This window comes from Battus philenor, unplaced genomic scaffold (genome assembly GCF_028537555.1).
Source record: "Battus philenor isolate CCGP_79_NKW_IND1 unplaced genomic scaffold, ilBatPhil1.0.hap1 SCAF_26, whole genome shotgun sequence".
In the NCBI taxonomy this organism is placed as follows: Eukaryota; Metazoa; Arthropoda; class Insecta; order Lepidoptera; family Papilionidae; genus Battus; species Battus philenor.
In genome coordinates this window covers 9,306,236-9,329,181 of record NW_027181689.1, presented here as the reverse complement: position 1 = coordinate 9,329,181, position 22,946 = coordinate 9,306,236, and the positions used below count along the sequence as shown (strand labels likewise).

The window sequence follows — 22,946 nt, the reverse complement described above, 5'->3', positions numbered from 1 at the left end:
GCCATAGCTTTTGATCTTCATAGTCAACTTTTTTTTGTTTAAAGTTACCAGAGAGGGAATGTAAGTGTGGAGACGTATATTTTCTCTTATTTCGAAGGGAGATCAACCGATGAATACTATAAAAGTAATGTGTTTTGTTACAGCCGCGCCCAAAAAGCACCAGATGATCATTTGCGAAAGTAATCCAGTCGAACTGCCACCAGACGTCGTTAGAGGTGATCAATATTCATGTTCATTTTATATTTTTTTTGGCAATAATTTAATATTAATTTTATTATTTTTTGTATATTTATTCATCCCCACAGATGTCCACTACTGTACTTTTGCCTGTCCAAAAGATTTCCAACTAAATGGGTTGGAGTTAACAAGCTCGCTTTTCCATCTAGTAATTTCAAAATCTTAAAGCCTATTATATATAAGTATATATGTGGAAAACTCTTACATATAAATATACTTTAATATACTCATATTAAATAAAGCACCGGTGTAATAACACTATAACTTCACCCTTCAGCATCAGATAAACCGGACCTTGGTCTAGAGGAGCTGGCCCAGTTGGATGTAAAGTCACGTTTCGAAGTGTTCGAGCGAGCCGCTCAGAAAACCCCTGAACCACCTCTGCTGGAACCTGCCCGAGCGCCCAGGGAGAAGTCCACTGCCCTCCTGTCCAAACTCGCCAAGTAAGTAGATACATAGCAATTGTCATCAACTTTGATGCGTCACTTGCTCATCATCAGCCGATGCATGCTCACTGCAAGGCTTAGGTCTCGCGCAATGGTGACAATAAGGAGTAGAATGATGGCAATATGAATAAAATTAGACGTCGTTATGGCGTCGTTAAAATAAATTGACTTATTTATTCACTTAAGTAAGAAAAGGATTAATATTTAGCCACTTCCGCACATGCAGTGTTAGTCGTGCAACAAAGTGCACCGCCCGCCAGCCCGCTGATAAATGCGTATGCGGCAAACAATGCGAATCACACAACCGCCACCGTCAAATCACTTAACACGTGTTTAACCCCTCCACGGGGCATCTTCAGGAGTTATGTTACACCGATTAGTGCCAAACACAGAGTGTTAGCACTCTGGCGGGCGGTACACTTTACACGGTGTGTGTGTGTGTGTGCGTGCGTGCGTGCGTGCGTGCGTGCGTGCGTGCGTGCGTAATTATCTTTTTTCTAGTACATTTTATTTTTCGTGTTTTATGTTATTAACTATTTTCACCTTTATCAATTTATCTTTGCACCGCCCAAACGGTTAACTGGAAAAGAAAGCCTTCGATATTAAGTTCGCCGTTATACGAAAATGTTTCTAAATAAATAAACCATTATTTGTATTACTTTTTTTTTAATGATGTCTTTCTTTATTTATGTATAACAATATTTTGTACATGTGTATGATTATATATTATATCTCTTTATATGAATTTATATTTGTAATTTCCACATTACCGTATTATTATTCACAAACGATTATATAAGGTACTTCGTATTGTGGTCTGTTTTTAACAAAATCAAACGACACTATAATACAGTTAAAAAAAAAAAATCTGTATGACACCCATATTTGTCTCTTAAACAATGGTGTCCCACATCTGTTGTTTTATAATCTCGCTTATACAACAATGTCATTTAATTTCCAAGTAATAGTAAGTTAGTAAGTGTATAGTAAGTTGAGTATGCTTGGTTTCGGTTATGGTGTTACTCCGGGGGCTTGTACGACTTCATCGGAGTTGAGTTCACGGAGTGGGAAGATCCGTGAACTTAAATATAACACATAAGCTAGACAGACGCATTCCAGTTAACCCCGCAAAGCCTCCGGTCCCTCGGAGCGCTTTCTATTTATTGCGGAGCATTCGGCCGTTCCTACCGCCATTAAAGCGGAATTTAAATAATATCCGCTCCCACGTCTCAACGTCAGGATACATACCTTACATCGAGCCCCGGCGGTCTCGATGCATATGTCATGCACTACTCATACACATGACACGGCAGCCGCGTCCGCCTAACCCGCGTTCAAGCGAGGGCGGTCCGGAGAAGCCCGTGTCTCTCCCGGCCGCCGAGTAGTCCTCGCTTCGTGCTACATACACTACACTATACAGTTACACGGGTATAGTTCTTAGCGTGTATACGTCTTCGTTGTAACCAGGGTACGATCGCCAGCGATAAATTTTTTAGTCCGTGTACTTCTGTTTCCACGGGCTCAATTTCGATGAAGCTGCACAAAGCCTAGACCGGCTAGCAGCATAACTTCAAGTACATTAGAAGCATTCTAGTTGTATGATGCCGTTTGTACGTAGTAACCGCTCTACCCGAGTAGAGCCGTATAGTGTTTATGTTATGTATGCGGCTTGAGACGGCAACGTAGACCGCAGGCGAGAGAAGGATGGATCCGGATCCATCCACGGATAGTCCACGCTGTTCGCGGCTAGGAAGCGGGCAGCCGCCGCCTAAGAACAAGTGTTGTGGTATGGTGAGGAGTGTTTTGTTCTATTGTGAATGACGCTATATCCTGTGCGGAGTGTCGCAGGTGAAGTGGTTGCTGGTGCTGTGTAGTTTTTTTTTTTGGCCCCCGCTATTGGGGGCTTCTCGTACCCCTAATTTGTTGGGATCAGGGACTTTATTTACAAAATGAGTTTTTCAATTATTTTATCTTTATTCTTCACTCACTTTCATACATCTCAATTTCTTTTGTTCTCAACTTTTATCCTTCACAATATCTTGCATTAGGTACTTTGTGTTTAGTGTTCGGTGGGAACCCAGTGATGGGCGTGAGGAGTACGTCTTTGGGACGTCTCTTGGCCAGTTATATATTGCATATGCATAAATGTATGCATCCTTCAAAGATCACTTATACTTCGGATCAAGCAAGATCTAATCATTTAAATTTTAAAGCAATATTGTTATTGGTAGCAGATAGCGAACAGTAGTGCTCCAGTAATAGTGGAATGAGACTTCCAATCGTAGGTCACAGTCTCTATTCCCGGGAAACAATTTTATATAATTCACACTTTGTGCATTAATTATTTAGGATTTTTACTGCCACGAACAAGTTTTTCAGAGGATGGCAGCAGAGTTCTCTGCGTACCATAATACTAGACTAAGATTGCCAATCCACCTGCCAAGCATGGCGATTATTGTATATCCCTCATGGATATCTTTGGGGGAGGTCTATGCCCTGCAGTGGGCGTACATGAGCTGACGAAGACGATTGTTTTTGACCATCAATAAATCTTTTAACAATATATATATTTGACGTAATTTCGTGTGCATTTTTATAAAAGAATAGTACATTCAATAATCAACTTAAATATGTGCTATTTAAAAGAATGACCGAAACTAAAATAATTTTCCAACATTGCTTCAAAATAAAAATAAAAAAACAATGAAACGTCTTGTTTTTATAAAAAATGGACGTCAAATGTAGTGACATAAAAAACTTGTCTTCGTAATGTTTTGACTGTATATTTCCGTTTTCTTTTAAGACATTAATTGCTTGTAAAATCAAATGTTGATTTTAGACACACTACGCCTGTGTTATAGTTCAAATTTCACTGGACTGTTATGAACTCCTTATGAATTGAATAGTTGCGTAAATAGTCTTGATACTTGAAAAATAAAATATTTCAAACCGCGTCAGACAATAATGTCAAAAGTTACTGAGTAATGAAAAAATAGATTAATAATTGTTGTTAATTATACAGGCAATAAAAATATTTAATGCATTAATTATAAACAATGATTAATTATTGGCGTAACCTGTAACAAAAAATGCCCATCAAGCTCAAGGGCCTAGTTCAAAATAGCATTATCAGGCCAGTCTTAACATACGGCAGCGAAATATGGCCAGTAACAAAGCGCCAAGTACACACCATCCAAGTGGCAGAAATGAAGATGCTTCGGTGGAAGTGCGGAGTAATAAGCCTCGATAAAATTCGCAACGAATACGTTCGCGGTAGTCTTGTTATACGTGACATCGCCGATAAGCTTCAAGAAAGCAGACTACGTTAGCTTGGACACGTAAAGAGGAGAGCCCCGAGTAAGTAAGCAACGTCGCATCCAATCTCAACATACCAGGTTCCAGACCCAAAGTCGACCGAAAACTAGATGGATGGATGTGGTTAAAAAAGACATGCGGTTCTGCAATGTTTCCGAAAATCAAACGTCGGATAGAGCGAAGTCAAAGCAGAAAACGAAGAAGGCAGACCCCACCATCAGATTGAAATAATAAATGTCAAGGAGAGAGAGAATTATAAACAACGATTACTAATTTTTTTTATTTAGCTCACTGCTTGACTATTGCTATAATGTGTTTCATATTTTCATTGTAAATCTTTATAGCATACTAAATTTTTGTTATATTACATCCTAACACACTCTTTTAGTTTTGGTCATCATCAATTGTTTGACACATATGAACAGATGTTTTATTTCACCCTGTGGACTGCGAAAACAGAAGTGTTTTTTTTTTGCTATTTTTTCTTTACGTTTAAATCTTTTTCTGTCGAACTTTAATAAAATTTAACCGCATTTTTATAAATGCCATAACGTTTGGCTTAAAAAGCTCTTAAGTCTCTATATTTATTAACTAACTTTCGCGTTTAAATATATAAGAATATATAAACGTTTAATAGAGAAAAAAATTTTTTGATTGTTCCAATTGTCCAAAACTGTATCAATTTGCGCAGTGGCTGTCTACTAGTTAGGGTTAAATTATATTTAAAACAGTAAGCCCCAGATTTAACTCTTTATAGCCGTACACTTTATTTGGATTAAATAACTAACGTGGCTCTGAAAGACCAAAAATACTCAGGACATAAATTTCAATTTTGTACCAACCGCGGCGACTAGCATAGATCAACTGTCAGAAAGCCTCTGAGTGTGTTTTCCATTGTAATATTACGAGAGGCAACATAGAAAATAATTAAATACCAAAAACTTACCAAAAATTGTTTTAAATATTAAGTAAAAGTATCAAGATTTGTAAGTCGAACGAATATCATGTCGATATAATCTTTTGCGTCATCGGCAGCGTTGGTTTCAACGGATCTATTTTTGTACCCTTCAAGAACATCTGTACCACAAACCACATTGACCACTGAAAACCATTCGGAGTACAAGTGTTGTGCAGCTTAAAAATCAGTTAAGGATCAGTTAGGATCTTTATCCTTATTTGTGACACAAAAAAGTGTTTGTAAATTTAATAATTTTTCGTGATTATTATCTAATTTATTTGTGCTGTGAATAACGTTGTTTGGTGCAGTGTTCTGAAATTATTGTGTAAAATCATTATTAATAAAAACATTTTTCTCGCGATTCTCTTTTAAAATATTTCATTAATACACAGGTTTGTTTCATTTTATTTATGTAAATTAAAAATAGATCTTATCAATTGTTTTGTATTTATATTGTAATGTTTCTATAATAAGTTTATAAGATATACAATAAATAAATATTAAAAACAAGAAATTTTCAATATAATTACATAATTAAAACATTAATTATGTAATTATATATATTATTATTTATTAGTATATATATTAATACAAGAAAAACCCGACAGGCCAGTGTTCTTTGATTATTGCAAAAAAAATAGCAAAACATGTAATAAATGTAAATAAAACTAATACAGGTAGTAGCTAAAAACAATAAAAAATGATTATAAAGTAAATAAAACAAAAACAAAAATCTGTAATAAAATGTAAAATAACCAAATTATAAAATGTAAAATAAAAGATATGATACAGTAAAAATAATGTGAGGAACGAGGCGATGAATGAACAGCAGAAAGTAAGGGAGAGAAAGATGGAAATTGTAGAGTGTAAGTAGAAGAAAGACAGATCATGTGAATTATGACAGAAGAGCATGGAAATAAAAACGAAAAGAAAGTGAATCATTAAAAAATAAAAACGTCCCTGTCCCATAAATAAGATAAGGGAACGAAAGGTACCCAATAGCGATGTCCATTAAAAAATCGTATATATTGCGTTATATTTATCAATTGTAAATGTATAACAATATTTGTTGTTATTTGTATATTTTAATGTCAATACTTCATATGTAAACAAGATACGAAAGTCAAACTTGATATATTAAGATATACTAAACATTATATTTCGTGATCAAATTTTAATGCACAACAAGATATAGTTTGTGTGAGACAGACTTTGTTTTTATTTTCTCTTTAGGTTACTCTTCTTCTATATATTTGAATACGTAAATAAATATTTACTTCTCTCAAAAAGCCATGGATTAATTTTTCGTGTTTATATATTTGATTATTGTAAACAAAACAACGTATTGGCCCGGTTCTAATGTAGCTCAAGGTCACTTCAAACAAAACCAAATTTGTGAAAAAAAATCCATAATTATGGCGTTTGGTTAGTTCGGCGAATTATAAAAACAGTCGCCGACATGAATTCTTCACTAACCTTTTGTACTTTTTAATTTTGTTACATAACATATTCTCTTGACTTTATCCTCTTGTTTTCAATGTCAACCGATAGATGCCAAATACAAAATATAGGCTTTCTAAAAAGATAGTCACGATCTCCGGTTTTACTTCCCGAATCCAATCATTTCTTGCAATCTTAACTATACCGTGGATCTTCCTAGTGTGGACCTACCCCCGCCACTTGACTTTTCGGCCCCAACTACCTTCGACTTCTAAATTTAGACTGTCAAATATAATACATTGAAATAAAATAATGCACCAATTAATGTATAATTGAGTAAAAGTTATAAATTACATTGTTTGTATGATTAAATTTTAGCTGTATTTATCTATAAAAAAGTTAAAAATAATCAAACGTTGTCGTGCTATAAGAAAGATCAGATAGAAGAAAGATTCGTATCAAATAGCGGCAACCCTCTCTCAACTGTCGGCGTTTAGTGAAAGCGAAAATAAAAACACTATAGATACAAATTAGAATTAATCAAAAATCATATTTTTTTTTCAGGTTTAAGGCGAAGGGAATGGATATCGGGGTGTCGGACGAGTATCTGAACGGAGTGCAGGTGGAGCCCAGCTCTAGTGAGCCTGAAGATGAAGACGGTAAGTAGTAACTTCGTTATCTACTGTGACGTCACCAAATGCTGAGATTTCTTTAGTTTTTTTTTTTTTTTAAACTTTGAGGAACCATGTTTGATATGATTCTTAGTATAATAATTGAGAGTAATAACATACAGTGGGTCTGTTGTACCTGCATCAGAGTCCAGACGGTTGATGTAAAATTAAAAATTTGCTGGTTTTCATCTATAGAAACATTTCAACAAAAACATGGTTTTAGAATTGTTATTGAGGTCTCTCGATTGTCCCCCTTTTATGGATGAACAGAAACTTTTTTCATACTTCTCAATGTCTCACAATTATTTCTTTATTGTCGTTCTCATTCTCTTTCATTCCTTTCCATCAAATCATGGTTTTGGGTTTAGACGGTAGGAATACAATATAATCCCATCAACATCTAAAACATTTAGAAGCCTAACCCTTCGAAACCTAAAAAATGTGAATTTAAATCGAATTAAAATATTCGCGATCGGAATTTTTTTAATCGATTTAAATTTTTGAAATCGATTTATTCTGTTAGTAATGAACTGTCACGATTGTCATATGGAATGCGGCACTATATTTTTGAAACCAAACTTAGTTACCGTATCTTTTGGAACACAAAGTTTTAATTAAAAAATACCTTTATTACTAAATGAATAATGATTTCTTAATTGTCATACGTCTACTTAATGGGATCAATTAATTTGATTTTAATGATTTACACGAAATTGATATACTTAAGCTACGTCTTATAGCGTAAACAAATTAATAATTGTATTTATTTTATTATCAACTCAGAATGATTTATCACTTACGTCATTTGAAGAATGCCAGAGGAACCTGATTTAATTAGATATACTAGAACCTAGAAATAAATTATATCTCCCACCGCATCCATATAATGGCATCCTTCAATTCAAAGACAAAGGTCCATTACGCGCTCTGATCTGAGAAGAATCTACAAGCTCAGGCTTTTTTAAAAATAAATTTTATATTTCATACACTAAATGATTTTTAGTAATAATTTCATTGTAACGCTTTCTTCTTCTTGGTCCTTTATCTTCATTGCTGAAGGTCTCCCTTCCTGTAACGCCTTGGTCGAGGGTTTATCAAATTGCCTCCACAGGTGTCTATGGCCTGCATTTCTGAGTGCTTCCGTATTGTGACGTCACCGACTGTACAGAGTCCGCTAGTCAGATTGATGATCGCCCTCTTCCCCCCTTCCCTCAGCCTTTCGAAACTAAGACTGCCTGCAAACTATAAAGCTGAAACAGCCAAGAGTCCTCTTGTATTAGATGATGAAGAGTCTGTTCTTTTTGAATGATAGATCATCATCACTTTATGATAGAAGACGTTTTTAGTTTGATCATCTTAACACTTTTTTGTCGTGAAAAATTTGTTAGAAATTTGATTTAAATGCCTATAATAGGTGAAAATTTACACTACGGTTTTACATTGTATTCTCTTTTATCAGGTTCAGTTCTTCATTCTTCTTCATGTCTGTACAATAACAATTCGCAGATGAGGATTCTGTGTTGAAGAAGTCGTACATGCACACCGCTAATCGCGAACAGCCGGTCTCCTTCTGCAACATGAGCGAGATCGTGGGACGCTTCGAGAGCGGCCAGCATTCCGCGGCTGATCGCCATCGTGAGCGCAAACAGGAGATCCAGAACATACGCAGCAGGCTCTTTATGGTCATTAATAAATCAATATATTCTAAGCTAAACAAATATATGATGTATTGTGCGCACAAAGGTTTACTGCAAACGCAAATAGTATAACTGGCAGCGTTCGAATTTTAAACGCGCAAGGTTTATTTTAAAAAAAAAACTGACCGTAGTAATCAGCGTTTTTAACCCTTTCATTACGGTTGGTAAACATAGATACCACATAAGTTTAAAAAAATCTGAACTTTTATGTATAAATGCAATGCGATTTGCACCACGCAGTATTTCAGGTGTTTATTCAGCTAATGTATTTGTGTTATCATGACAGAAGGTCTTGCAAGTGGTGAAAAAAGCATTTTATGCTCTTCGAAATGTGGCGCGGTAATTCGTGGTTATATAATCAAATCATACGAGAAAAAATACAGTTTTTATCATTCTTAGAAACTCTGTTTGAGGAACTAGTCGCTGAAGGCAGTAAAAATAAAAGCGTTCACTATGTAAAAAGGGCGTTGCTTCTAAGAAACGAAAATTGTACGGCGAAGTGTCATTTCAATTGCCAATTAAAGGACAAACAAGAAAAAAAACACTGTCGACGATGATATACATTTATGCAAAAATTGTTTCAAGTCTTTATCATACTGTATCATAAATTGTATATATCTTTTGAAGTGTACAATAAAACAAATTCAAAATTTCCTAAATTACATGCTTTTATTTGACTGTTGGTACAAATGTGTACCAACAAAAAGTACGGATGGTACAATGATTTACCAGTCTCACCATCTGTCCCCCTGTTTGTTTAAATTATTTTAATTATGATTTATATCTTAACATATACTACTCATTAAAATTATCTTTTAAATAAAAATGTCCCTTAAATATGTTACATTGATTTTTTTTTTTGTTAAAACGCGATAACTAATTAAAAAAAAAAGAAAACTGGCCGAACGGCTGACATATTTATTTTGACAGCTGTCAGTGAAATTTGACAGAAGCGTCACAGATATTATTAATCTAACGTCATAATAAATATTATAAATACAATATAGTTATTTGTACATGGTATTATTAATGAAAAGTTATTTGTGGGTCTGTATAATGAATTTTAAATTACGATTTCAGGGCAAACAGGCCAAGATCAAGGAGATGTACGAGCAGTCAGTAATGCAGAGTGAACAAAGTGAGTATTGACATACAGTATTACATACTGTCTATGTATATATCTCTCAGATCTCTCCCGGTGCGTATGGGTCAGATCTGCCCGAAATATATTAGGCTACATTATATCAAATCGAAAATTAAAAAAAATCCTTTAAGACGTATGCTTTACACTTTTTCAATTCTGCAAAGCTACAATTAGCGGGAAAAGTTATAAATTTAAATATGCATTACGTACATGTGAAGTTATCTATATTAGACCCTGCAAATCATTTGTTTAAGAATCCTTTGTTTTTCAATAAGAACTGCAAATGATCTGAACGGAAAGTACAGCGGGGGTCGTATACGTCCCAAATGGAGTATATTAACTCTTATCGGACGCTACGTTTTGTAAGCATAATTCTCACCAGGTTGTAGTTATTTTTAATAAATATGAAAAAAAAATGTTTTTTATATTATTCATTTCAATTTAATAATTTTTTAAGAAATATTTATTTTCTGAAAAAGTAATTCATTTTTTTATATGTAATGTGTAGTATTATTGAAAAAATCTCCAACATGTGGGAACGGTCTTCTTTTTCACGTTTCACAATAGTATTGTGTTGTTTTGCTCCCTCCTCCAGGCTACTTACGATTAGAACATACTAAGTAGTCGTTTTGTTTTCCTGTACCATCAGGTTGCAAGATATGTAGTTTCCCATCTAATCTTCCCTCATTATCTGATGTTGAAGATACTATTAAAATTAATAAATTTAATTTTTTATTAAATAAAATAATTCAAACACTAAAAAAAAATATTGATATGCTGCATAAGGTAAATGCTTTGTTGGTAATGATAAACTCAAAAGACAGCCGTATGCGCATTCAATAAGCATCAAGTTTCATCATGATCCAACTTGTCACCTCACACGTGCCATACGACCGCTGTAGAGAGTTACCGTTGTCACGTCAGAAATGACTTGCGACCGATAAGGGTTAATAAAATCCATAAACGACACTGCGATGCGTTTAACTTGCATAATGCTTGCAGTACGAGAACGGTCAAGACTGACTATCAAAGTTCCGGATTTGCATATACTCCTTAACTACACCCACATCTGTCCCATAAACAATAGAGTCCCATATTAGCTAAGTTTTAGTTTTCAATAGCAAGTGTCCTGGTCATAATTGGATTTCTCCAGGTCCGACATCAGCGGAGAAGATAGCCAGAGATCTGGAACTGGACGCGGAGAAGGCGCGCGCCATCAAGCAGCGGTTTGAGAACGGCGCGCTCTTCAATGATGAGAATCAGCCGCCGCGCAATCGCGACATCGAGGATAAGGCGCTCTTTAACGAAGGTGAGGAGTCCACTGCTCATAGTTTTTACATGTTGTGTGAAAAATACATTAGTTTTTAAAAATAATTGTATTAAAAAGTGAAAAAAGGAACTTGGTGATTTTGCATATTAGTCTAGCTTCCATAATGATTTTTCAATATTGTAATGAAAAATATTTATGCTTTGGTTGACATGTAGAAGCAAATAAAACTCGTACCTAAAAGGTTTCAAAAAATCGTCTTGTATTGCTTGTCATATGTAAAATTAAATTTTAAATCATCATTCGGTACATCATATATATATACACATATATATATACATATATATATACATATACATATATATATATATATATATATATATATATATATATATATATATATATATATATATTAGTCGTTTCAATCTGTAGACGTCCACTGCAAAGCATAAGCGTAAGCTTCCATTAAAGATATCGATGGATATACCATAGTTGCCACGCTTTGCGATCATAGTATGGTACTATATGTACCAAATTCGGCTGTCCATCAACTGAAAAGCAGGAGCAATCTTATATAATTATTATATAATTGTATCACGAGAAATTAACCAGCGACCTATGAACGCAAGATTCTGTTTTTTACCGTTAACATTCTATGGTAGAATATATATGATATAAAATTTATTATTATTATTATGTGACTTTCTCCTCACCCTCTACTCAGCCTACTTTTGTCTACTATCTTAAAGGTAAATTTACTTAGATGAAGCTTTGTGGCCAGGATTAAGTGAAAAGAGCAAAGGTTTTGATACATATAGCTGTTCTATCATTATATATATATATATACATATATATATATGTATGTATACGCACTAGAAGCGAGTAATAGCCTTAATAGTGTTTTAAAGACAATGTAATGTTGTAATTCCAAATTGTTCCTCACTCGTCAAAGTTGTTTTGTGCGCATTGGAATGATTAGAACAAAAAACAATAAATTGGATAAGAAACGGAGAAGGATGTACTTATTAATTAAAAAGGTTAAATGACTTTACAAATTATAATATGCGTTTGTGTGTGTATATGATGGTATTTATGTGCAGGCATTGCGAAGAAGTCGAGATCAATCTTTCTGGAACTGGACGCCAACGCAAAATGCGCTCCCACGTCGCCGCCCGTTCAAGAGGCGCCCAAGAGGAAAGAGATCGTTAGTATAAAAAATATTCTATTATGCTCTACTGTATTAAAACGTTTCTGGAAGTGATCACAAAAAATTGTACTGAGTTTGGTCTGGGCGCTCGGCATTATTCTGTCTACCCTCTTTCTTATTTTCAGCTATAAATATAATAGAATAAAAGAAGCAAAAGAATGCATCTCTCTCTGTGTTTATCTCTCTCTTTCTCTGTGTGGGTGTATATCTCTCTCACTTTTCTCTCTATCTCTGTGTGTCCTGTAAATTTCCAATGACATCGGGTGAAAGCTGCTTGCATTTAAGCTCTTCCATATCATTATCCACAGTCATCTTTCCACCTCCTATGTGGACGAAGTACGTGCGTTAGCCGTTCCATAGACAGACAGTAAACATAAAACATTGAAGACTTCATATCATTCCAACAAACTCTCAGAGAATATATGATGAATCAAATTGTTTCGACAGCCGTTCGTGCCAAAGGACGTGGTCCGCGCCGGAGACCAGGTGGAGGAGGTGAAGATCGAGACGGCTGACATATCTGATCGCTTCCGTTTCTTCGAGACTTACAAACCGGACGCAGCGCGCAGGGAGTTCCGCATGACGCCGCCTCGACACTCCCCGGTAACTATAACTCTCTTTTTAGTACTAGTGGCCACATAAAAACTTGTAAAATAAACTGGGTACAGGTTCGAGTATAAATAAACGAAAATTGATAATATTAATACGTTTAGGGTAAATAGGTTGTACTGCAGTCAAAAAGTACGAGTCCTAACATAATATCGAAAGACATTTGTCCGACAGTCTAACCGAAGTGACATTTGTTCGACATACATATGAGCAAAGTGATGTTTGATAGATAAGCCCTTACCGAAATTAAACAGGGCCGAGACATATTAGCAAAGTGACATTTGACCGACAGACACATGGCCGAAATTAAATTTGGCTGTGGTTATGTTTGACTGACAGACATTTGGCCGAAATTTAATTTACTGATAGACATGTAAACGTTGCACATAAGAGCGAGGTGATATTTGATACAGATACATGGCCAAGACTAAATTTGGCCGATAGATTTGATCTTCAGACATAAGATCGAAATCATATTTCACCGGCGTTACATTTGGCCAACAGACGAAAGAATAAGGTTCATTTTGTCAAACATAACCTAAAAAAAAATTGTAGAAAAATTTAATAGCCAAATAAATATTTAATTATTGTTAATTCTACGGTTTATCTACTTTATTATTTTAGCATTCGGAATCTACAATAAGCACACATTCGGGACATATACAAAGAAATAATAAAATGACGAGAAGATATCGCGTGGAATTAACATGTTAAAGCAAAATATTTAAGTTGTATTCAAATTTGGAATTTTGTTTGCAGCGCGGGAAATCCCCGTCGCCGGAGGTTTACCACGAGCCGAGCGTTGTGCGCGGCGGCGGCGCTGCCGACACGGCGCTCGCCGCGGACCGGCACACCGCCTCCAGGATGATCAACGTCTTCCGGCAGATGGAGGAGCAGCGCCACAGACCCGACGACGTGCAAGGTCCGTTGCATACGACTATATTTAATTTATTTCATATGTATACAGGTTAATTGGTTATACAAAAATAATTCTGTCAGATATAATAAAAAACTTAAAAAAATCGTTTTCAAAATTCTAAATACTGCACTATTAAAATTAATTATACTGTGTTTGGTCTGTCTGATTATAATCGAAAAAAATAATATATTTTAGTGTGATCACTTTTACAGGTTGATTGAATATAAGCTATAAAAGCTTTTTGACTTCTGCTACCTATTTTCAATCAACCTGTATATCTTACAAAGTAGAGATTCTTTGCAATAACGCCAATATAAGCGCTAACAATATCATTGGGTGGTAACAAAAAATAAATCTATGAAATCCTATTCAAATTATAGTAAAACATTAAAAATAATACAAGTGAGTGTTTATCGTTCAGGTCCAAAGCCCTTGAAGTGTTTTACGCCCCCGCCTCCCGGTGAGGGCGATCACCAAGGCGAGTCGTCAGAGGGCAGCAGCTCGGAGTACGAGGAGGACAGCGAGGACGAGCGCAGGAGGGCGTACTTTGAGGCCCGCGAAAGAGACGAGGCACTCAAGCAGGTGGACATTCAAAAAATTATTTTTTACCTAAATTTCTTATTGTAACTTTACTATGTCGCAGGTCCTCCTAATGCTCCTACGAGCTTATTACATTACAATCATTTATAAGCCATTCTATAATTTTAAAAATATTAAATGTCTATAGGGTACAGATACTACTTTAAAAAAAAAAAACTAGCGCCATCTATCAGCGTCATCCGTACTTAGTGATTATTCGTCCTCCTTAAATAAATAAAGAAATTTAATAATTCTTTTATTCTTTTTATTAGTAAGTTTATTATCTAATGAATTCAGGCATTATTTTGCGGAAGACCATCCTAAGTAAGAAAAGGACCAATATTTAGCTACTTCCGCTATGTAGCAGTAGTTGTGCAATAAAGTGCACCGCCCGCCAGCCCGCACACACTACTTACTTACACTCTGTGTTTAGCACTGATCGGTGTAATATTATTCCTGAGGATGCACTGTGGAGAGGTGAAACGCGAGTTTGGGTGATTTAACGGTGGTAGTTGTGTAATTCGCATTGTTTGCCGAATGCGCATTTATCAGCGGCAGCAGCATGGCGGAGGTAACTATATATTGGTCGTTTTCTTAAGTAAGTTTATTGATTAAAATAGTAAAACTGTTGTATGTCTATTATTCATGTAAGCACTGGTTTAAATATTCCCTATATCGATTTTCGTATACGTGTGTATCAACATTTAAATAATGATCTAGTTTGTAAAGATGCAACAGGATACAAATGTGGAAAGGAAAAAAAGGAATAATTTTTCTAAAGGTATCTTCCAAAAATGTTGTCTTAGGCAGAGGTTCTTCAATATTTTGTATTTTAAAAGGCATTACTGTTTTGAATGAGATATCATTAGTCATTAATCAAATAAGAAAGTCAAGTCCACATTGACCGATTGAAAGCATATTTTGGAACGCAACGGGTAATTAGGAACGATTTGATTGATTTCAGGAATGGCTTACGGGACAGAGATTTAATATAGGGCGTGGCTAAGCAAATTGACAATGAATGAATGACATGTATGATGACTGACGTTAAATCGTTCAAACCATTCTTAACGCACTTAGTGTTAACAGTATGTCTTATAAATTATTTGTATTGCAGGCGCAACAGCTAGCTCGTACAAAGAGCTTCCGCGACCGCTTCGAGAACTGGTCGGAGTCGGAGGCGCCGCGGACGGCCGTCGTGCGTCTGCGGAACGAGCAACAAGAGGAAGAAGGAGACGGGGAATCACAGCTAGAGACCGCTAAGAGGTGAGCACTATGCATTTGTGTGCTACGACACCGCAGTACCGCGCCTTGAGCGAGGCGAAGTGGGGGGAGTGAAAAATTTTTTAAACGATGCTGCCGCGAGCGTTGCGGCACATCTAGAGCCTGCCTTCTTATCTTCAAAGCCGTGCGTATAAAAGCGTGTTTCATTAAGTAAAACATTAATTTGACTGAACAAATCAACAGCATATAAAAATCAGTCTTCAATAATTTTTACTGTTTATTTTTTATTTATTAACAATTTATGTACACCATAGACAGTGAATAGAGGACAAAAAAGAAACAATTCATATGGTTCAAAAGGCGGTTTTATCGCTCGAGGCGATCTCTACCATACAAACCTTTGGATAGAGATGAGAGACATGAAGGAAAGGGCTGTTTACGAGTGTACGTACATAAAAAATATAGAATGCTATACAAAAATACCAATCCAAATATATATACATATAAACATATATACAAGTATACTTACATATACACACAACGGTACACAAACAATTTTACATTAAATCGCTGACAGACATTTCATACCGATTTTTACATCGGTATATAAACATATAATGTGATCACCTGTATACTAACACATGTACATACAGGGTGTCACATAAATCAATATTTAGTTTAATTATAGCTGAAATCATGCCATAGGTCTTGTAATGACTAACTGAGGTAGAGACCGGGGTAAAAATGGAAGTAGAATTAAGTATTTTAACATTAGCTTGGAGATCTGCTGAGAAGAGCAGGCCCAAATTAAATTTTACGATCTTTAATGAAAACATAATATCCAATACGTTTAAAATCAAGAAAAGGAAGGTTTGTGATATCTTGGGGAATATTACATAGCGTACACCCAGACCGCTGAAAGAATTGTTAATTTTTTAGGACAAAATTTAGATGTTACCAGTTAAAAGAGTAATTATTGAATTTCATATCAGGTTTTTGTAAATAGAAATAACATTTAATATAAACACATATTAAAATGTACTTTTTAACAATGTCTGGACTTTTGAAAGTGGCCAGGGTCTGGAGTTTAGAAGATTATATATGTGTTTCATCTAAATATACAAAAGTACCCTCTGATTGCAGTTTGCGCGAGAAGTTTGAGAAGATGAAGGTGCAGCAGACGTCGGTCACCAAGACCGCGGCGCCCAGAGTGAACCGCTTTGTGGTGAGTTTATTAACAAGTTGCGTAATTACTGCAATCAATTAGCTTAGACAATACAGTGAACTACCAATATAATTTTTAATAGCTTATATGCCTTCCAACTGGTCACTGTGAAATGACTTTTCTAATATATAATTTGATTTGCTTAGCATTTTTAATAAGGCATTAGAAAAATAAATGTTTGCACTTAATAAATTTATTAATAATCACGTGACAAAAAAAAACATTTCATTACTATTGTTTCATATTTTTTAATTTTGTTTGGACTTTCAATTTGTTGTAAATCCATTTAACTTGAATGCATATGCAATAAGGCTGGCAAACCTTTTGTGCCTTCGAACAAAACAATTTCTCGATATTTGATAAGCTTTGAAAGTATATCTTTGTCGTAGTGATTTGCTATGTGCGAAATATATGTTTTCATATATTATGTTATATGTGAGAATTTTTTTTTAAGTTGTGATAGATTTTTGCGAATGATTTGCTTTTACTATAGTTAACTGAACCACAAAAAAACATGTGAGTTTGTGAGCTCATCTTAAATTTGGGCGCGTTTGGCACCCTCGTAGTTTTAACTTTAATATTGCCATTATAGAGGAGTTCATTTTGATTCTGATTTTCATGAAACTGTGTTCCTCTGACTTTTATGGCTTGCATAAATCGAAACATTTTTAAAAAAGCACATTCTTATTTGGTAATTTAAAGTTTAATATAAAAGGCGCCATGACATGGCTGTGTGATGAAATCCAAATGCAACTTAATCTACGAGAAAACTTCTGTTACCCTTCCCATTCTCATATTTAGCAGAGTGTGGCTTTGGTGTTGTAAAGGATATATTAATTAAAAAAAGAAATTGTTTGGACATCACACAACGCGGTGATTTAAGATTTAAACTCACTAAGATGGAGCCAAATATTAAAATCTTTACGTACTAAGCATTAGCCATAAGCATCGCATTAAATATATTAAAAAAAAATTATCTAAATTTTAAAATAATTTCCATTTTAATTTTTTTCCCAAAAAAATTGTTCTAGTTTACAGTATTTTTTTATAAAAAAGTATTTATATAAAAGATTTAAAAAAATAATTAATTCAAACTTATAAGGTGCACATGGATCTTAAAATTGTTAATGTGGGGCATGGCTAAGGAAAGCTTGGGAGAAACTGCCTTAAATGATCCTTTATGATTCATAATATGAATAATTTAATTTGAAACAAATGTTTTAATTTATATATTTTTTTCAGTGACGGCCGCGCGGTGCAACCACGTTCTGCTTTAGTTTACCAAAGCGTCTTATTTTAACTATGTAACCTTAAAGTCGACACTTGCCTTGGTCAATATGCGGGTAGTCGGAAAATTTTAAAATCTCAATCTCAAACTAATTGATAAGTCAAAGAAATTTTAAATTAATTAACCAGCTGATGGAAAAGTTTCCCCATTGGCCCACTGCCCGCAGGATCATATATATAAGTTAAATTTATATTTGTCTATTTCAAAAAAAATATTTATTATACATAGGACTGATTGAAGTTGCATTTTGAAACGAGTGCCTTATACCGTGCAATCAATCTTGACGATTTTACGTCTCTCATTATCTCATTAAAGGCGTGAAGGATTCGCGCCAGAATATTTCTATATTTTATAGTTTTAGATTTTATTGGATTGTATTTACATTATTCGATTTATCGAGAACTTTCTCGAATATTCTGAATTCATTATTAGGAAACTAAGTATAGAAATCTCAATCTTTATTATACTTGGGTATAATTTTGATTTGACGATATATAGTTTCATATAATTTAAGTTATGTAAACCCTTCATTTACCGTATTTATTTCTCAGTTAAGTGCCATTAACATGGGCCTCTTGGAACGTATTTATATTTGACATGTTGGAGTATCGCACGAGGCCCGGACCCTATCGCCCTGTTATTGCATGTTAATCGAAAATATTTTAACTTAATCTAAGCTCGCTACGACTGAATATCGAATTGTATTCTATTGTATTTTATGTTTGTACTTAACTGTTTAGTCTGTTTTTTTTTTCATTTTTGTACTATCATTGTGAAACAGCGCTATAATTTAAATAAATGATGCGAAATTTTTCTCGTGAGGTTTCATTTTAACTTAATCCTTATATAAACCGAGAAACAAAAGATACTTACATCCTGCCCTTTCTCGCGCGCTTTCTTAACATTTTCTTTCACTCTTAACGCTAGGGGATGGAAGGTGTTAGGTCTTGCGACAGTCTGGAGGGCGGATCGCGAGTCGCTTAGTATGGCGCATTTCTGCGCTGACCTGCTCTCCGCGTACCCCGTTCCGCTAAAGCCAGCAGCTCTGCCTGGTACACGGTACAGAAGCCGCCCAACTTGAGTTTTTTGCTGTACTTCTGTGCGGCGCCCTGCATGACACAACGCCGCACCCACCTTATCCTCTATGCGGCTGCCGTCGGTACTATCGTATAGGTACAGCCTGATCCCAACATTGAAGGGTCGGGAACGCGGGCGCTTACTGATGCTCTACGTGACCAGAAATGTTCTTGTAAGGAATATATATTAAAGAAAACACTCTTCACACTTCGAAGAATAGACTAGTTAGCATGTAGGTTTAATTTGTAATTTATAGTAATAAATAATTATAAGTAATTTTTTTATCGAACCTTCGTCTCTAGCGATAGTAGTTCAACAAAAGCATGAATTTAACACAAAACACTCTTCAGAAATATCTTTTCGTGTAGACACATCCTCCTCAAGATTACATTAACCCTTAATTAGGCGCATTAAAAAAATCACTCAATTAGGCGCATGGGGTCTTAAATGACCCCAAAAAAATATTGGGAAAAGAGTATCAAAAAGGAATAAAACTTTATGGATTTCTATAGTAATTAATAAAGTTCTTTAATATACTTAGCTTTAAAAAAGAAATACTTACTATGACATTAAAAATATTAAAAAAAAAAACAAAAACAGTAAACCGCTCTTTAAACTAATTTTTTTGGCATAGCCGACATCAACTTAAGAAATAAAGTTTATTCAGCCTCATCAGCGGAATCTTCTGTTCTGCATCCGACGCAGTAAATCCTTGAGTGTTGCTGACAAATGAATTTACGACACTTGAAACATTTTGTTGGCATTTTTTTGTCGTCCTTTCTAGGACATGATGAACAGCGCCCGCGCTTAGCTGTCGATTGATAAACCGCCTTGTTCACATTATAAACTTCATAGAGCCGTCTTTTGTTGTCGCTGGTACAGCACGTAGTTGTATGCGACGTTTTTGGTAATCTTCCACAAGTACCGCAGCTATTTTCTTCAGTATTCTCTATCTTCTCTCAGTATTCGCTTTGTGTATGACAAATGGGTTGATGCCAGATATGTATATACTCCAGCTAAATGTAAAATAATATTTTGTGCTCGGGTCCTTACTGCGTTCGATGGTGGTACTTTACACTATTTCACTTTCGGGCCATTTCTCTGAGTATGTCGAGATAAAAAATAATTATCTTCCGTTAATACAGGGATGTCTTGGATATGTTCAGACTCCTCAATTTCGCTTTCTGAATTATGAGCACTATCAATGACAGCATCGTCTAATGTTTCGTCTTGAGAATCCGAACCAGCAATATCTTGCTCTTCATCAAGCACTTCATCCAGCCATTGCAATACTTGTTTGTCGTTAGGCATTTCAATTCAAAAAAAAGAAAAAGCATAGAAAAAACTCAAAAATACATAAAGAAATCATACCGTATCAAAATACACACATACAAAGATAAACAGTAAATAATATACTAATATAAACACAAAAAAAATCACAAAAGTAAAAACTTACCTTTGCCAAAAAATGGAACGTAACTGGGCGCATGGGGTCAGCTCTCTAAAGGACAGCGATGTGTGGGCAAGAGTTAATGTTCTGGATGCGACTAATTTGCGTACCCCGGGGGGAATGAGGAAGCTAGAAAGAGCGTTAGTACGCTCTGAAGACTGTAAGCCATTATTTTTTGAATTTCAAGCGGCCCTTCCCCCATGCGCCTAATTAAGGGTTAAATGTAAATAACGAACAAAATTTAACGACACAGCGAATCCAACTCAGATAGTTTTTTTTGGGAAACTTGTATTTTTTTTTATCTTTCGTGCTTTACATTTTCTTTTGTTCATCATCTTTGGGTAACTTTCACAGATCTATTTTAACTGTCACAGATTAGTTTTAACTGTCACAAATTTGTTTTAGCTGTCGCAGATTTAACTGTCAGAATTGTTTTAACTGATCATAACATCGTGTCGATCTTTGGGAAGGGCACATTGGTTTGTTGTAGGCATCTATCGGCTGAAAAGAATAATAAGAAAGGCAGTCGGCACATCACATAGCGCACAGAACATATGGCCTCTGGAGTCTCATACTGGCAAGTGCAGGGAGCCCACCCAAAAGCCATTTCTAACGGTATATAGGAGAGGATGTCCAAAAATGAAAATCCTACAACTGAAATGATTATGAAAGAAATGGTCTTTACCTATGTTTTTCGAAGACATATATGGAATTGGGCAATAATTAAAAAACTTCATTTCTTTATAATCTATTTATTTTCAAAAAATATAGGAAACTTGAAACAATAAATTAACCAGCTAAACGTAAACGCGACAAATATATTAAAACAATCACAATGTTCTCCGTCCAACAGGACCGTCTTGTGATTTCAATGTTCCTCGTTTCCTTCAAACTTAGTCATTTGAGCATATTGCAATATAGTTATTTAAAATCACTTTCTTTACGCTGGCAACATTGTACGATCCAATAAAACGTATTATAATACAAAATGAAATTAAAATATTCGCTGCAAGAAATGCATATCTTCATTTTAATTCTATTGAAATAGTATCTGCATTATCACAAACTAAGATTGTATATTCGAATTCATATTTGCTTAAAGTTGAAGGGTCAATCTACTATAGAAAGCACTTGCAAATAGAAAAAATCGAAAAAAGCCTAATAGTTCTTTTGTTTATTTATCTCTCAGCGGGACATTTTTTAAATATCTTTTTTGGAAGCATACTGATCCCGACATTCCATAATTTTTTAAAGGTAACCTCTGTAATTCGAGAAAAAAATATGAAGTAAATTATATTTTCATAGTTGAAACATTTGGAAATAAAAAGTTTTAACCTAACCTAAAAACATTTTTTTTTCAACTTTCGTTTTTCCCCATTTTTAGCAATTTTTTAATATCTTCTGTAACCCATGAAAGCTGCTTCCATGTCTTTTCTTCAAATAGGTAAATATGCTCTCGAATATACAATCTCTGCTGATTACAGAAATCGACACACAATATTTTTTAAACTTTAGACATAAATGTTACTTTTCTATACAAACAATTTAAATGCTAGTAAAACAAAATTTCTAAATCTCTTATCGAACATAAAAATCAGATACAAAAGTAAAATGTATTCAAAGTGTCGTAAAAAACTTTGAATATCATTTATTCATTATACAAGGTGTTCCATAAATCAACTTGATGAAATCAGTTTATAGGACAAGAAGTCGCACCCCCTGGAAAGTAATTTGAGAAAATCTATGCCTAATGTATTTTAAAAATAATTGTTATTCAAAAAAGCAAATAAATTTTAAACAGTGTAATGTTTATTCTAATACTATATATGACTATAAATCATTACTTTTAAATATATTTTTTTTCACTTTAATCTTGAGTCATTCTTCTATTATCAACAGTCACAAATTTATTCTACAATGGCCTGATTTTAGTTCGGCAAAGAATAGCAATGACAAAAATCACATACTCAAAATTACTACCAAATTTGAATATGGTAGAAAAAAAGTTACCGATATATCTGTGTATCAGTACATTTTTACACATAATAAAATATTTTTTTTATCAATTTTCTCTAGTTCTACTTCCTGCCATATCTGATTTATGGAAATTCTCGTATACCGTTAAATCCAAGTATTGTTTTGACATTTAAATATTTACATGCAAACAAATGAATTTATTTTTAATCACGTCAC

The 22,946-nt window shown here is 34.6% G+C and overlaps 1 protein-coding gene across 2 annotated transcripts in view; it reads left to right on the top strand.

Annotated features, from left to right (window-relative positions):
* LOC137925184 (uncharacterized) overlaps positions 1–19,040 on the top strand; it is a 72,307-nt gene extending 53,267 nt beyond the window's left edge. For both annotated transcript variants that reach the window (XM_068768581.1, XM_068768582.1), the window contains exons 5-17: positions 144–215; positions 515–680; positions 6,961–7,055; positions 8,574–8,749; positions 9,845–9,902; positions 11,062–11,217; positions 12,276–12,379; positions 12,830–12,985; positions 13,751–13,913; positions 14,332–14,492; positions 15,607–15,755; positions 16,857–16,938; positions 18,181–19,040. In XM_068768581.1, the coding sequence (XP_068624682.1) occupies positions 144–215; positions 515–680; positions 6,961–7,055; positions 8,574–8,749; positions 9,845–9,902; positions 11,062–11,217; positions 12,276–12,379; positions 12,830–12,985; positions 13,751–13,913; positions 14,332–14,492; positions 15,607–15,755; positions 16,857–16,938; positions 18,181–18,183 (1,541 nt within the window). In that variant the 3' untranslated portion in view covers positions 18,184–19,040. The remainder of the gene's footprint in view (positions 1–143; positions 216–514; positions 681–6,960; positions 7,056–8,573; positions 8,750–9,844; positions 9,903–11,061; positions 11,218–12,275; positions 12,380–12,829; positions 12,986–13,750; positions 13,914–14,331; positions 14,493–15,606; positions 15,756–16,856; positions 16,939–18,180) is intronic.
* The last annotated feature ends 3,906 nt before the right edge of the window (positions 19,041–22,946 follow it).